The 15,000-nt window shown below is 41.1% G+C and overlaps 2 protein-coding genes across 2 annotated transcripts in view; both read right to left on the bottom strand.

Annotated features, from left to right (window-relative positions):
• Positions 1-232, bottom strand: part of LOC130381285 (pro-glucagon-like) — a 4,747-nt gene extending 4,515 nt beyond the window's left edge. Inside the window, exon 1 of the mRNA XM_056588789.1 lies at positions 122-232. The gene's annotated coding sequence lies outside the window, so the exon portion shown is untranslated. The remainder of the gene's footprint in view (positions 1-121) is intronic.
• A 627-nt stretch (positions 233-859) lies between these two features.
• LOC130381281 (dipeptidyl peptidase 4-like) overlaps positions 860-15,000 on the bottom strand; it is a 16,345-nt gene continuing 2,204 nt past the window's right edge. The window contains exons 5-26 of the mRNA XM_056588780.1: positions 14,835-14,909; positions 14,636-14,688; positions 13,906-13,975; positions 13,630-13,750; positions 13,094-13,248; positions 10,923-11,020; positions 10,375-10,504; positions 9,896-9,934; positions 9,387-9,482; positions 7,289-7,362; positions 6,918-6,971; positions 6,408-6,529; positions 5,732-5,779; positions 5,334-5,432; positions 4,908-4,977; positions 3,677-3,871; positions 2,786-2,840; positions 2,474-2,573; positions 2,172-2,230; positions 1,998-2,070; positions 1,688-1,761; positions 860-1,509 (exon numbers count right to left, since the gene is read on the bottom strand). Of these exons, the coding sequence (XP_056444755.1) occupies positions 1,417-1,509; positions 1,688-1,761; positions 1,998-2,070; positions 2,172-2,230; positions 2,474-2,573; positions 2,786-2,840; positions 3,677-3,871; positions 4,908-4,977; positions 5,334-5,432; positions 5,732-5,779; positions 6,408-6,529; positions 6,918-6,971; positions 7,289-7,362; positions 9,387-9,482; positions 9,896-9,934; positions 10,375-10,504; positions 10,923-11,020; positions 13,094-13,248; positions 13,630-13,750; positions 13,906-13,975; positions 14,636-14,688; positions 14,835-14,909 (1,953 nt within the window). The 3' untranslated portion in view covers positions 860-1,416. The remainder of the gene's footprint in view (positions 1,510-1,687; positions 1,762-1,997; positions 2,071-2,171; positions 2,231-2,473; positions 2,574-2,785; positions 2,841-3,676; positions 3,872-4,907; positions 4,978-5,333; positions 5,433-5,731; positions 5,780-6,407; positions 6,530-6,917; positions 6,972-7,288; positions 7,363-9,386; positions 9,483-9,895; positions 9,935-10,374; positions 10,505-10,922; positions 11,021-13,093; positions 13,249-13,629; positions 13,751-13,905; positions 13,976-14,635; positions 14,689-14,834; positions 14,910-15,000) is intronic.

Here is a 15,000-nt window from a genome sequence, read left to right as displayed (position 1 = left end):
AAATAGGCAAAAACAGGCAGACATGCACACAAGTTATCCTTTGCGATTTAAGTACATTTTAGAAATAACGCATTTTCTTTCAGTCTATGTGAAAAATGCAAAGATAACAAGAAAAACCCACCTTGGATAAAACTAATTCCAAACGGGAAGAAAAGAAAAAGACAAAGACAAAAGAAAGAAAAATGGGATGGCGGATTAATGTGTGGGATAGTTCCAGCGAATCTGAGGGTCTAGATATGGCCAGTGGCCTTTATATACGCACCCCTACCCCGACCCGGTCGTTAGTCGCGACCCATTAGACCCGGATCCAATTGGAGGACACTTTAACCGGATTCACGGGCCGGGACCTGCGGCCATGCGTGTGATGGGCTGTCACTTAGGTGTCGAAATCAAACATTATCCTGTCCAATAAAAGCACCCAGGGAATAATACCATCCAGATACACAGCTACTGTGTCATCAAGACGCTACCTGCGATGGACACCGTATGCTAACGACAACAAATTATTTTTGGGGGGTTGATGATGATGATGAAGAGTTTTACAAACGTGAATTGGATTTAAGTTAGAGAATCAAATTATAATTTTGTGTAGATTGTATCTGGGTTTTATGTTGTGTTTTCAACAAAAACTTTAAAAATATACACTATTTTTGGTGTCCTTCTTCCCATTTATCATAGCTAGCTAACACATTAGGCTACAAAGAAAATGTAACGCAACCCAATGAGCACGATTCTGATTGGCTAGTTGGATTTACGTTCTGTATTTTATATAAACGCAACCCATATGGCCATGTTACACATTTTGAATAAAGTGCGAAATTAGGAAAAGTATAAAAGAGACACACAATTAAATCAGAAACTACTTATTTCTTTAATTCCATAATGACAAAGACACATAGCAAACCACAAGAAAAATGTATACAACTGAAGTCATATAAATAAATGAGGTTCTTTGAGTATCACTTACAAAATGGTTAGTGCAAAACAAGTGGATGCCTAAATGTTCCACTTGAGAAAATTAAAATATTCCTTCATCCATACACCCGCATTTGTTTGCCTACAGACAATTTCTAACACATATACATTTCTGGACGGCAAGCCACAAAACGTACAAGCCAAAAGACGTTTACTGTTTAAAAAAATATGATCAATATCTTTGGATTATTAATCACTTTTGATCAAACCATTTAGAACAAACCATTACATTTATTATCATTTACACAAAGCAACTTCATAAAGCCCTTTTAAATTGAACTGACCCACTATATTGGCCCTCAGTCATATGACTGTTCTGCATGTTATGACTTTATCACTTTTTGTAATTCAAGATTTAAGTTTCATATGATTTATGGTTTATTGCCTTATTTGATTTCTGGTGCACTTTGAAATACACTGCTGTAGTAATTAATTCAGCGCTCAGGCGAAGCATCTCAGCAGGAAGTGGCTCAACTGTGTGTAGACGTGCTCGTTGGCTGCCCCCTCCAGGCCGTGGTCCTTGTCGGTGTACCACTGTAGAACACACAGGAAATGACATACATGTGAAGATACATTATTCCATATCTTTGTGTGTGTGTGTGTGTGTGTGTGTGTGTGTGTGTGTGTGTGTGTGTGTGTGTGTGTGTGTGTGTGTGTGTGTGTGTGTGTGTGTGTGTGTGTGTGTGTGTGTGTGTGTGTGTTAAATACTCACCATGGCCTCAAAGTCGACCTCTTCCTTCACCAGTGCTTTAGAAATCTGTGCTGCCTGCTGGAAGTGGACGTTGTCTAGAAAAAACAACACAAAGATCTAAAGCTGCATTCAATCCATCTCTGACAACAAGGGGGCAGTAATTATACTCTAAACCAGTCCTGAAAAGACAAAGACCTGTAAGCCTGTCTCCCAAAGAGGCTATGTGAAATAGGGCAATGCTGCACAATATTACCCTTGTGTTGGACTTGAGCTCAGCCTATCTATGTCTGTCTGTCTGTTTCAATTGGTTACGTGAGTCGTGAGGTCGTACCGTCTGCTAAGCCGTGAACCAGGAGGTATTGCACTGAATGGAACTCCTTGGCCCTGGCAGTGACTGTTGAATTCTACAAAGGAACACAGATAATTAGCAAATACAACCAGACAGGTATAACATTGAGCACAGGCTATAACTCACATATCCTTCCAACAACAAAGCTCGAATTACCATGTAGAAATGTTTGTTGTCCTTAGGTTCGTTCATGTACCTCTCCGTATAGATAGAATCTGCAGCAAAAAATTGAACAAAATATCACTGGTACTTTCATACATCATGCAATAACTGCAATAACTTATTACATTGTCTTTGTTAGCAGTAAACTCGACAAACTAGTTAACAGGATGAGTATGTATTTCACAATTAATAACAATTTCAATCATTAAAATGGTTATCATTCGTTGAACTTTATTGGGATCTGTGTTGGCATCGATAACATGTTAACATTATAATCCTGTCGCAGAGGGACATACCATAATACTCCCACTTGGACACTGGTGCCACGGCCATTCCACATTTAAACACTCCACTTCCTGCTCCCAGCGCCATGGATGTTACGTAGCCTCCGTAGGACTGTTGATATATAAATAAAGACATTATTATAACGTTTATATTCAATGTTTTATATTTAAAATTACACCATTTTTTTTAAATTAAAGTGTGAGTGTGTTGGTACATCTGTCTTTCTGTGATTGGCTCTCTCTTTTAGCACATTGTGTGTGCTGCTTGAGTGACAGACATGAAACATTAGGTTCAAATGTAAAGACGACTTATGGAAAACATACCCAGCCCCAAATTGCAATCCGTCCCTCGTCGATGAAGCCCTTTTTTGTTATTTCTCTGAAATAAACATTACATTATAGTTTACCCTGACGTATAGTTAAGTTATTCATAGTAATAATACTTATATTTATTAATTACTATTCTATACATAAGGAATAATATAGAGCGTTATTCGGTTAGATTCTACAGTTGGAAATAGGGTCCATTTCAGCGGTCTGTTATTCATAGCACTAGTTTGCTGCACAAAAATAACAGACTGCTGAAGGCCGTAATAGACCAATCAGGATCAAGCGCTCAACAAAGCTATGTCATAATTGTTATCATCAGCAATAGGAGTAGAAATCTATATTAGACTTGGAAGTAAAACGACTAACACAATTCAGGATAAGTTGGTTCTTAATTTGATTTGACCTTTTTTACAATTCTCAAAAACTGCTCGGAAGGGAGCCTACAAGTAGGACGATTCTGTAATCATTTGTGTGATGGCGTCTTTAAAGGGAATGTTTTACTTAACATTCTAACAGCTCTAACAGCTAGTTACTAGAACTTATTGGACCCATAATGACCCTGGACTCTTTACTGTCCACCAGTGACTAACACTTTCCTTGTGATAAAAGCACGCACATGTCATCCCCACTTGATGTTCAGGATAACAAACCCTTTTTAAGTACCGCACTATCTCATCATGATTGCTACATGCGTATGTACGCAACCGTCCAGGCATACGTGTGCGCATTTACACTCCAAATATAGATCCAAGGGCTTTATATTGGGAAATACTTTCTCAAAAAAATAGGCTGCCCAAAAAAGGAAAATCCCCAGCGCTGGTCGGCTGTTGCCGGGCGGGGTTATAACGGCAGAGTTTAACACCTCATCCTCAGTCATCCACTTACTGGACAGCGGCGATTTGATCTTCCACCTCAAAGGTTCCCAGACGCCGATAAATGGCGTGCATTAGCTTGTCGCCCCGGTAACCGCTTCCCCTTCCGTCAAAGCTGGCCACGATGATGTTCTCAGTGCTGGCCAGGTACTCGGACCAGCCTAGCCTGTAGCGGTAGTCTGCCTTCTGGCTGCACGGACCTGCGTATCTGGAGCGGGTGGTGTAGGTTGGAGGAGTGAAACAGATGTTAACTGGCTTAGAGTTTATGAATAAGGATGAATGCGATTATGAGGCACAGAAAGGTTTCGAGTGCCCTTACGTGACCAAACTTTACCTCATTCACTTTGTGTTTTTGGCAGGTATTAAATAAAAAGATTTATGGATATTGATGGATAACCCACCTGGGTTTCGTTCTGTGTGATAAACCTGATAAGTACCTCACAAACTCACCAAGGGGATGTTTTATTTTGCATGTAGGGTTAGTTTATGAGGACTGACGTTTGTGTGTTTTTCGCAGGGAGGAAGATTGTTAAACTGATTTATTTGTGTTGTAATGATCGGACCTTTGTTTACTTAACCCAATGGTTCCCAAACTTTTCTGCCCTCCCTTACCCACACAAAAACACACACACACCCACACACAGACAGACAAACTCACACATCCCCGGCCACACACATAAAAACATACAAAAACACACACACACACACACACACACACACACACACACACACACACACACACACACACACACACACACACACACACACACACACACACACACACACACACACACACACACACACACACACACACATCGACCCAATCCAACAGTTCTTGGTAAAAGTCATTATTTAATTTTCTCCCCATGCTTGTTTCACATGAGGGTGCAAGTGCTCTGACCCACTCACAAAGCGGGGGCAAAGTTCACGCAGGGCTACCATAAAGGCAGACACTACGTTGCACATCACTGGCGGTCATATAAATTGTATCAGTAGTCCATGGGTTTCTTTACAGCTCTTTCTAATAGTTGGTTTCCTCCTGTGGTCGTTCAGATCACAATCTTTGTATAAAGACATTCCTCTCACTACAATACATTAACGCTCCCTTCCATCCCGTCTACCTGGCCCACCCTGAAGCCTCCCTCCTTTGGGAGACAGACTCTGCTTGTACACAATGCGGGACAAACACAACATGAATCAGACAACACACAACATGAATAACAGTACATGATGTATTCACTTACACGTCCACCAGTAAGGGATACTTATTAGACTCGCTGAAGCCGGGTGGTAAAGTCATTTGATACTCGATGTCTGCCGGAAAAAACAAAAACAAAAGAAACAACGTGAAAATCACTTCACCCTCCTCAAAGGAGGATACAGTTCTGGGTGTTTAAACCATCATCAAATTTGTCCTGGCATGGCGATAACACGTGCGTATTGCAGAATAAATGCACCAAAGTGCTACTATTGTTAGCGCACTCACGCCAAATGCTCTTCGACAGAATCTGTACTTTTAAGTCATCATTTTGACAAATGACAATGGCTGAAGTGAAGCCAGGAGAGAGTGTTATGATTATAGAATCATCAGTGAGGTCCTTTGGGATATCGATCAACACGTGTCCTCAGGCGCAACTTCCGATAAGTCGTCCGTTTTTTCGGGAGCTTACCGATCCCTCCGACCTTGAGGATGCTGCGCTGCATGGTTGGAGTCCTGATGTTGGAGATGAGGTTGAGGAATTGAGTGTTGTCTTCCAGGATTGTGTCCTCTACAAACACCAACACACCTCAGGTTATGTGGGGACAAAGGGTTCTGGGTTCCAACCCTAATTTTCTGCAGTCTTTTAGCACATTGACATGCACATGCTGTGTTTTAGCGTCAATGAACGCAGAAGCCCAAAGCACACGAAGCATGGATTTCACTTCATGTTTGTAACGTGACCAAAAAATTAAACCGTGATGAAATGAAACAGACGCACACGTGCTGATGAAGCTCGCTTTGTGAAATTGTCAATTGAATTTGAGTCGAGTTGAATTTAACTTAATGAAATGTTGTGGTGATCTGTACCTGTTTTGTTTATGTTGTTAATGAGGGAGTAACGCGGACTGCCAGGACCTGAGATGCACAGAGGAAAACAAAGTCAACCATGAATTATCTCCACATACAAGCAATATGGCGAAGGGATGTAAAGTGGGAATACGAAACAAAGAAACAAAGTAACAAAGACAGAATTAAACGAAGACCGAAACAAACGACTATAGATAGAAAATAAAAATTGATAAATAAATAGAAACAACCTAAATTATGGGTAGGGAGTTTATTTTACAATATTCTCATATTTGTTATTCATTTACTTTAACCTATCCGGAATGCAATCAATAAATAAAATGCTCTGACCAGAAAATAAATCTGGTATCTGTGGCTGTCACAGGCCTGTAATAATCCTGTCCAATCGATTCAATCTGCCCGAATTAAATTATTGGATGGCCTACCTGTCAGTCTACCTGCCTACCCGGCTACCTGCAAGCATTCATCGCTCATGACCAGAGTTTCCCTCGTGGCAAGGCAGACCTTTAGCTAAAGCTAGTGAGCTAGTGAGAAAGACGTAGGAGGTTTACGTTTGTATACTTCCGGTTCCGAGCTAAATCAACCTTACTCTGGCCGGTTTCTCCAAATGGCCTAACCTAGCTTCAATGAATCCAGGAAACAGTTACAAATACAGTGAGAAGGTGTGTGGACGCACCCTGGCAGGACACACGATAGAAGGAGGCGTTGTGGCTGAAGAAGGCTGAGTTGTATTGGCAGTCTTTATGAAATGTGCACGTCAGACACTCCCTTTGGGTTGATTTTCCGTTGGTGGTCAACCTACACATGACACACACAAACACACACACACACACACACACACACACACACACACACACACACACACACACACACACACACACACACACACACACACACACACACACACACACACACACACACACACACACACACACACACACTTTACATGTGAAAGATAAATAGATACTTAAAACGAAATTTATAGATATTTTTTTAAACACAGCATTGCATTAGTAATGCATCAATTCTAATACTAATTTGCACACACACACACACACACACACACACACACACACACACACACACACACACACACACACACACACACACACACACACACACACACACACACACACACACACATACACACACACACACACACACACACACACACACACAAACGTACTTGTAAACATTGCGGCCTCCGGCTCTAGCGCCGTCTTCATTACTTGAATAATACCTGGGGACAGAAAAAGATCATAGTTAAGTAGTATTAGTAATAGTATAACATAGTAGTATTAACATGTCATTAGAATAAGAACAATAGCTCTCTGCTCTTTTGAGATTTCATCATAAAAATTCCACATGGTTTGGACAACAATGAAATTCTACATTTAATTGAAAGTTAAAAGCTGCAGTATAAAAGTTACATAGTGCAGATGTAAAACACGTTTTGGTATCCACTCCGAGACATCGCCTAGCTGTTTTGGCAGCTAGGCAACCATCTTGTGAACTTTTCCGGCCACTCATGCTCATGGATGACCAATCCCAACTCACACGGTGCCATCAGCCATCACTTTGAGGATGTTGACCACTTCCCACGTCCCGGTTGTGATGGGCGTGGCAACTACCTGTCAGACATGAAGATAAAATGTCAACTTAAACGTCGATCATCGGGACTGTAGCATTCATCCCACGGCGTCAGTTTGGTTTGTAATGTGCTGGGGACAGAGACGCATTCGGAAGTGCATTTTCAGAAGTGCTGGGTACAATGAGGATGCGCTCTTTTTTTCTCACTTTAGTGCCGATGATGAAAGGTTCTAAAAGACGGCATACCCATGTAGCTAATTACTAAGGAATAAAATGTAGGCAAAATCTGTCTGGCACGTTTGACCCACATATGACCCACTATGTTCTGCTCCATGGATCCAATGTTGACAACGTGACATGATATGGCTAAGCTAACAACATAAACAAGAGGAGATAGGAAATGAATTTAACTGCGTGTTTAAGTTCAGAAGGGCCAAACGTGTGGCTAAACTGCACTACAAAAGTCGTCAAGAATGAAAAAGAAAAAAATATTTGTTGCACAGCTGAACGCTGTATCACATCATGAGCTGGCTGTTCTCCATTCACAACACGCATTCCATCAAAACTAGCCTACGTCAGGCATTCTGACCAAAACTGATGCAGTCCCCCCACAATTATTCCAGAATTCAAGCAAAGCAAGAATGACCAAAAGTCACTTTGTGACTAACCCTTTTTTTTTACAAGTGGTGGGTACAAAATGAACCTTGACGAAATCTGGTGGGGACGTGTCCCCGGCGTAATCCGACGCCTACCACCTTAAGACCCCGTTAATGTGATCAATTTCTCCCGATTATGTAAGTCTGCATGGTTTGATGCCTGGCTGTTTCTCTCACGATAAAGTTACAAAAGGTACAATATGTAACACATGTACTACTACATCACAGCGGTGATGTTAGTATGACGGTATTTAATTGCAAAACAAAATAGCTCAATGAAATAGGGCAGATTTCTTTCAGATTAGTCTTGGTCTAAAGACTGGAGATTGGACAATATTTCACACTATTAGATCGCTAAAATTATTATTCAACACGTTTTTTTCCTTATATTAAAGGACATTGTGTGGTAGTCTGCGAAATCTATGTTAAACATTGTTCAAAGTGTTAACAAGAATCAAACATCAAACTGAATTCATCATCGCGGATATGATTGCGTGTGTTCCGTCCGTCTGAAACAACCCTAATCAAATGTCTCTTAAACGAATCAATCAAACTTAATGCTAGGCTATAATATAAAACTAAATTGGCCACAATAAGTGTGTGTGTTGTTGAGTCATCCACTCGATCCAAGCACGTCATAAGTCAAAGCCACACCATCAAGCGGGTAGCCCTGTTGTCATGGAGGGACAAACCCCGGCCCTATTGGTCTGCTATAAAGAGTCAAACCGAGTTAGGTTGGGCCAGTGTAGTGTAATGGAGAATCGCCATTAGAGCCCAGAAGGCTTTCAAGATGGAAGCCCGATGCATGGATGCATGCAGGATGCAAGGTTCATAATATGCAAACAATAGATAAATTGCAAACGTATACATTAACGGGTCAACTCGTTGTCGTTTGTCATTGTAAAACTCTGTGCTCTCGCATCAAAATATGCAGTTTTGCACAGCTTGTCTTGCGCTTGTGTTCACTCAGTGACCTCAACCTGGCAACCCGCTATGAGTCCGGGGGGGGGGGGCGGAGACAACGCTGTAATATTGTGAATTTGGACTGCAGTACCAATTTTTAACGCTCTGTGTCAGAGCTACAGATTTTACCTTTGATACTACAATTTAAGGTGTTTTTAGTGGTTTGAGGGTAGTTTTATATAAAAACTTCAACATACAACGTTTTCTATGCTAATTAGATTTAGAGTAATTTGGAGCCAAAGTAAAATCTGACAAATTATATTATATTTCATTTGATTTCTGTTCAATGTAGAATCACACGTTCATTCTATTCTCCCGAAACACAAAACTAATGTGTCATATTTGATGAACAGCACATGAACACTGCGTTGACCACTATGTTGCGCCTAATCTTTAAGAATATCCCGTGAGTAAACATGGTAAAAGCAGAAGAGGCCGCCACTCACCCCAACCACATGATGGATGTGTTTATATCCGTAGCTGTTGCTCATCACTAGGTAATATGATTCATCTGCCGCAAACACAGGTTCATCTGGGGAAAACTATAAGAGGGCCGGCGTGGATGAGTACATAATTTTTTATTGTAGAATTACCGTCACGTTAACATGTAAGCACGCTAGCATTATCCCTATGTGTGTACTGCATGCTAACCGTCAAGCTAACATTGGTAGTATGCTAACATACGTCACGTTAACATGCTAACATGCTAGCATTATCAATTTGTGTGTATTGCATGCTAACCGACAGGCTTACATGTTAGCCCGCTAGCATTATCTTTATCATCATTATTGTTATCAGTGTGTATTACGCTAACATGCTAGGATGCAAGTGTTATCACAATATTTAACAGAAATGCTGACATGCTAGCTCTACCAGAGTATGTGCCATAAACTAACAGACAAAAAAACGCTTCTATTATCTGTATTATTGGTGTACAGGTATAAAAGTCACGTACCCTGCCGATCCAGCCATTAGTTTGATTCAATGCCAGGTGCTGAAAACAATGGGAAATAGTACACTTTTCATAAAGAAGGTTTGGTTACATATATATATATATAAAACGAAGACTTATAAATATGTATAGGTTCATAGACGATAGAAGGATCGAAAAATTGATGGATTGATAGAGTAGACAGACTGACAGATAGACAGATACAAAGAGTTGAATACAGATAGATAGATGCAAATATATATATATATATATATATATATATATATATAGATTGATAGAGGCCCTCATAACTTTCAGACTCGACTACTGCAACAGCATCCTCTGTGGTTCATCTTACAAAATCCTCAATAAACTTCAGATAGAGATAGAGCGATAGGGTGAGTGATGGATTGTAATCAGATAGATAGTTCTTGAGAGATAGATATATAGCTGGACAGATTCATTAATAGATAGATGGATAAAGTCATAGATTTTAAGGTCACCTCCCCAATAACCCAGGAATCCCCGACCAAGTTGTAGATCTGCAGGAGGAGGTATTCTTGTTTCCTCTTCAGCCACTGAACGGCCAGGCGGTCGTCCGTTACCCAGGTGACCGTCGCCAGGTAGTGATCGCTTTAGAACAGGAATTTAAAGATTATTAACTCAATCGAAAAATACATTCTTCCATCGTGTACATGAAATACACTTCTTTATGAAAGTTTTGCAACTCTGATTGTTTTTCAATATGTGGGTCACGGACTCACGGGCCGTTAGTGGACCAAGTGGGTCACTGGACGGCCGCAATATAAATGAAAATGGTCGATTTGATCATCAATATTTATGAAGACTGGAAAATGAACATTGTATGAAGGACAATACAGATAGAGAAATGTTAATTATTTTTGACAGGGTCATTTAAATGTGTGGTTTATTTCACTTCGGCACAAAATATTCGGTTGGGTTCTGTGGCAAAAGTACATCCATAAGTGAGTCCCAAATTGTCTGCTCTGCTATGCAGGATTGTTCGGTACTGTACTGCATTCTACGTTACCCTGTGTTAAAGAAGGCCGGAATGATGACTGGCATGACCGTTTGTGGGTCATTTGCGTTGACCACAAACAGCTTGGCGACAGGGTTTGGGGTTCCAGGCTGCCACGCAAACAACAAGGGGGGAAACAAGATGGAGAATCAATCAAAATATCCGAGATGATATATGGCTACTCAAAAGGTCTATCAAATCTGTGGTCATTTTACAGACGAACATTGGATTAGGGAGCATGTAGGTAGGGGTTTAACATCTGTAGAATGAAAAGCTGTCTCTGCTTGATAGACAGCAAAAAGTTAGCGAGCTTACATTGACTTCAACATGGCAGGCGCCCCTGACTTGGAGGAGGGCTTTACTTCGAAGGACCAATAACTAGCCTAGCCCAAATCATTGACGTTCAGACGCATTTAAATGGTTGCTGGCAGTGACAAGTATATCACACAATTAAACGAGGATAAACGCTATGTATTTTTGTTGATTTATTTCGTATTGATAATAGTTCATTAATAGTTGGCAGATATATTCAAGTGACCATTTCACCGAGGGGCGGCGCCCTAGCGCCCGCTATTGACCCACCGCCACTGCTACAGAGTATACAGATTCAATATAACGATGTATGCTTTCCCCTTTGCAATTTCAAAAGGTTTCCCAGATAGGTTAGCTGTATAGCAAGCTGGTAGGCTATAGAAAATAAACCGAGTGGTAGCCACTTGCACAGGTCAGTTAAAACGATGCTTGTTGAAAAGCTTTTGCTGGCAAACATAGGCCTATACTTCAAAATGACACTACAAAACGAGATAACTGTTACGGTTTATTTAGCATTATCAACTTAATGGTTTTGGAAACAACTGTCTGTGTCTGACTGTGATCTTACCCTGCGTTGTACCGTCTCTTAAAACAACAAGCGTATCTTCCAGGCAGGCAAAGGTGAAAGGTCACGTTGATAGCCTATGACAGGGCTATTCAACCTCCTTAACAAGTGGGCCGAAAAGGAAAACCACTGGGGGTTCATGGACCACACAGAGTAAAACTACGTGAATGAATCTCTACAAATAAATCGTACTTAAAGTCGTGTTAACTTAATAAATATATTACTACTACATGGAATAAACTTGTCAGAAGCATTCCTTCCTTCTTCACTTTTAATCGTATCATTATAAAAGATTTTGTTCTCACATATTTTGGACACATATTTAGAATTCAACAATGTTGTTTGAATCATCACATAACAGAACTACTGTACGTATGAGACATTTTGAGCCAGTGAGTCAGTGAGAAAGATTGCACTGCCTTGTTTGCCTAGTTTGGCTCATCCTGAGACACTCACGCAGCTTCTCATAGGTCATGGAGCAACGTGCCCTTGTTCTGATGGCATTCATATGAGAAAAGCTAGACTCACACGTATCGGTTGAGCCAAACATTGTCAGAATAAGTGATGCCAGTTCCTGATTGTGTGGTACTGATACTGGCTAGTATCACCGGCTACACACAGAAACCTGATTTGCATGCAACTATGTTTCTCCTTTATTTTATTTATTTTTTGCATGCAACCTCTTGCGGGCCAGAAAAAAATTAAGAGGGGCCGCTAGTTGAATAGGCCTGGCCTATGACGTCACCCAGCGGCAGTAGCGCACTGAGCGCCGGTAAACGAGGCTACAAAGTACAAACTTTACTTCTATATTATTACTTTTAGACATTTTTATTCTCGAATAACTGATTCACATGTTAATGTTTAATTGTTCATGTGTAATTTCAAAAGGGCACTTTGGTCCTTCAGAGGGACAAGGGCGGGGGCTCGGGCACCCATAGCCCCCCCCTCTGCACGTGCCTGCTAGCAATGCTCAACTATACTTTACAATGCTGGATAAAAAGGCACGAAAAATCAATCCTCTCTAGTTGAAAAATCGATCACATTCAGACCAAACAATACAGCAGGCAAAGCCAACGTCCAAAAAATGCATTGATATACTTTTTTTTCACAAAGCCCACGGCACAATGAGCGGGAAGTTCGGTTCGTATATCTGCGGTGACTTGAAAATAGGAACCGAATAATTATGTTTTTGTACGTGCGTGAACGGAGCGTTGCCGTATTATTCCGCCCCTTCAGTAAAGGGCTCAAGTCTGTTTTCAAAAGTGATGATTTCAATAAATTGTAATTATAATTTTGTGGAGCCGACCTTGGGGTAGGGGATGACGACAGTGGTGGGGTACTGCTCCTCTCCGTACCAGGAGTACTCGATGTTGTGGACACCCGTGTCGTTGAACTGGGCATAGGCCACGTTCTTTCCGCCCGGCGACCACCACAGTGCTTGATTGGACGAGTACATCTCCTCTAAAGGGAACAAAGAGGAGTTCATTGATGAATTAACTTCTGATTTTGGTATTTTTCCTTCAACCCTCTGCACATCATTACAGTTTCATTGTGATCACCTTTTGACTCAACAAAGACAAATATTAATTTTATTTCATACTCTATTCAAAATCTACTGGACACAAAGAAGGTATAAACACAAAGGCTAATAGACACAAATTGACTAAAAATAATTAAATTCCAAAAATTAAATAGAAAATAGAAGGTACTAAAAAATAGGCCAAAGAAATCTCATTTTATTTGGGTGGGGTTCAGTGGATGTTGCAACTGGCATTGCGTGCGTTTCCTGTTGCATCATTTCAAACAGAATCTCAACTCGGCAGCACACACCCTGCCACTCACCCTCGTACACCCAGTCGGGGATGCCGTTCAGGATGACGTTGTGTTCTCCGTTATTGGTGACCCTTTTTGCTGGGCTGATGGCGTTGCTCATCACGTACACGTCGTTCTCCCAGACGTAGGCCTGCCGCGGGATATAGCGGACACGTTAACATTTCTTCACACTCATTATTCACATGATTCCCCTACCCCAAACTAGGGACAATTCTGATAAAAGAAAACAAAATTTTAGAGTCTAGACGTTTGTCATATGTTAACTGGTCCTCTGTTTTGACTCACCAGTCCATTTCCTTTGGGGGCCCATGCTAAAAACTGGACATTGTCTTGGATTCCAGTGTCTACGAATTGCCTGTATCCATGGAAACAAGGTCAAAGGTTGAAGGGGACCTTCAGTGATTTTGAGTGATCTGATCGTTTTCTGCTCGATATTTTCGATCAATTTGCTGTTTAGTCATTGACCTGACTTTTTCTTAAATACGAAAAAAGTGTTGATAAGACACTGATTAACTATTATGACAGCTACTGTCTGAGATTTCCCCATGGTTGGGACAACAATGAAATGCTACATTCAATTTAAAGTTAACAGCTGCTGTATAAAAGTTACATAGGGCAGATGTTATTCATGAGTGTGTGTCGGGATCCACTCTAAACTATAAATCGTGTGCTAGTTTTGACAGCTAGGCAACCCTGTTGTGAACTTTTCCCATCCACACTGTCTACCCTACAGTTAAATCACACGTGGGTGTCCACCCGGAAGTAGGATCGGATTAGACTCCCTGCATGAGGATGTCCACAGGTACGCTGGGACCAGCAAATTGCAGCACTGTCAAATTAATTGATTAACGGGGTTGTATAACCATTTTCCATCACACGGCATTGCAAAGAGGAAGTCAGGTCGTAGCATTTATCAGGGGTCAGGGTTCATGGCTCGAGCAATAAACACTGCTTCCGTCTCATTGGAGGGGGAAATCGCCAAGGTGTTCGAGGTGTAGAGCAAGAGGATGCCTACCGGTTGACGACGTCGTAAATGGTGTAGGTGGCGTAGTACGAATGTCTCCATTGCTGATTGGAAACAGAGGAGAGAAGACGATAATGACAACTGTTAAAAACGACGGCATTAGTCTAAACTGCGACAGTATTTGAATTTGCTTTTTTTTGGGGTGGATTTCGCAGACTTTTCGGACTCCCGAGGGGAAATGTACACAAACCTTTGTGAAGTTACTCATGAACGCCACGTACTTGTGGTCGGCTGACAGCTGGTAATCTTCGGCTTTGAGATCGAACTGCGGGATTAAAAGGTTAAAGGTCAATTATTTTCTTATGCCATTAAATCCGAATTTAACAGGAATACTGAGGGTGTCTATCATTGGGCGA

Source organism: Gadus chalcogrammus, chromosome 4, assembly GCF_026213295.1.
Source record: "Gadus chalcogrammus isolate NIFS_2021 chromosome 4, NIFS_Gcha_1.0, whole genome shotgun sequence".
Taxonomy (NCBI): Eukaryota; Metazoa; Chordata; class Actinopteri; order Gadiformes; family Gadidae; genus Gadus; species Gadus chalcogrammus.
Note: the sequence above shows the minus strand (reverse complement) of the source record. Positions and strands in the feature narration are given on the sequence as shown.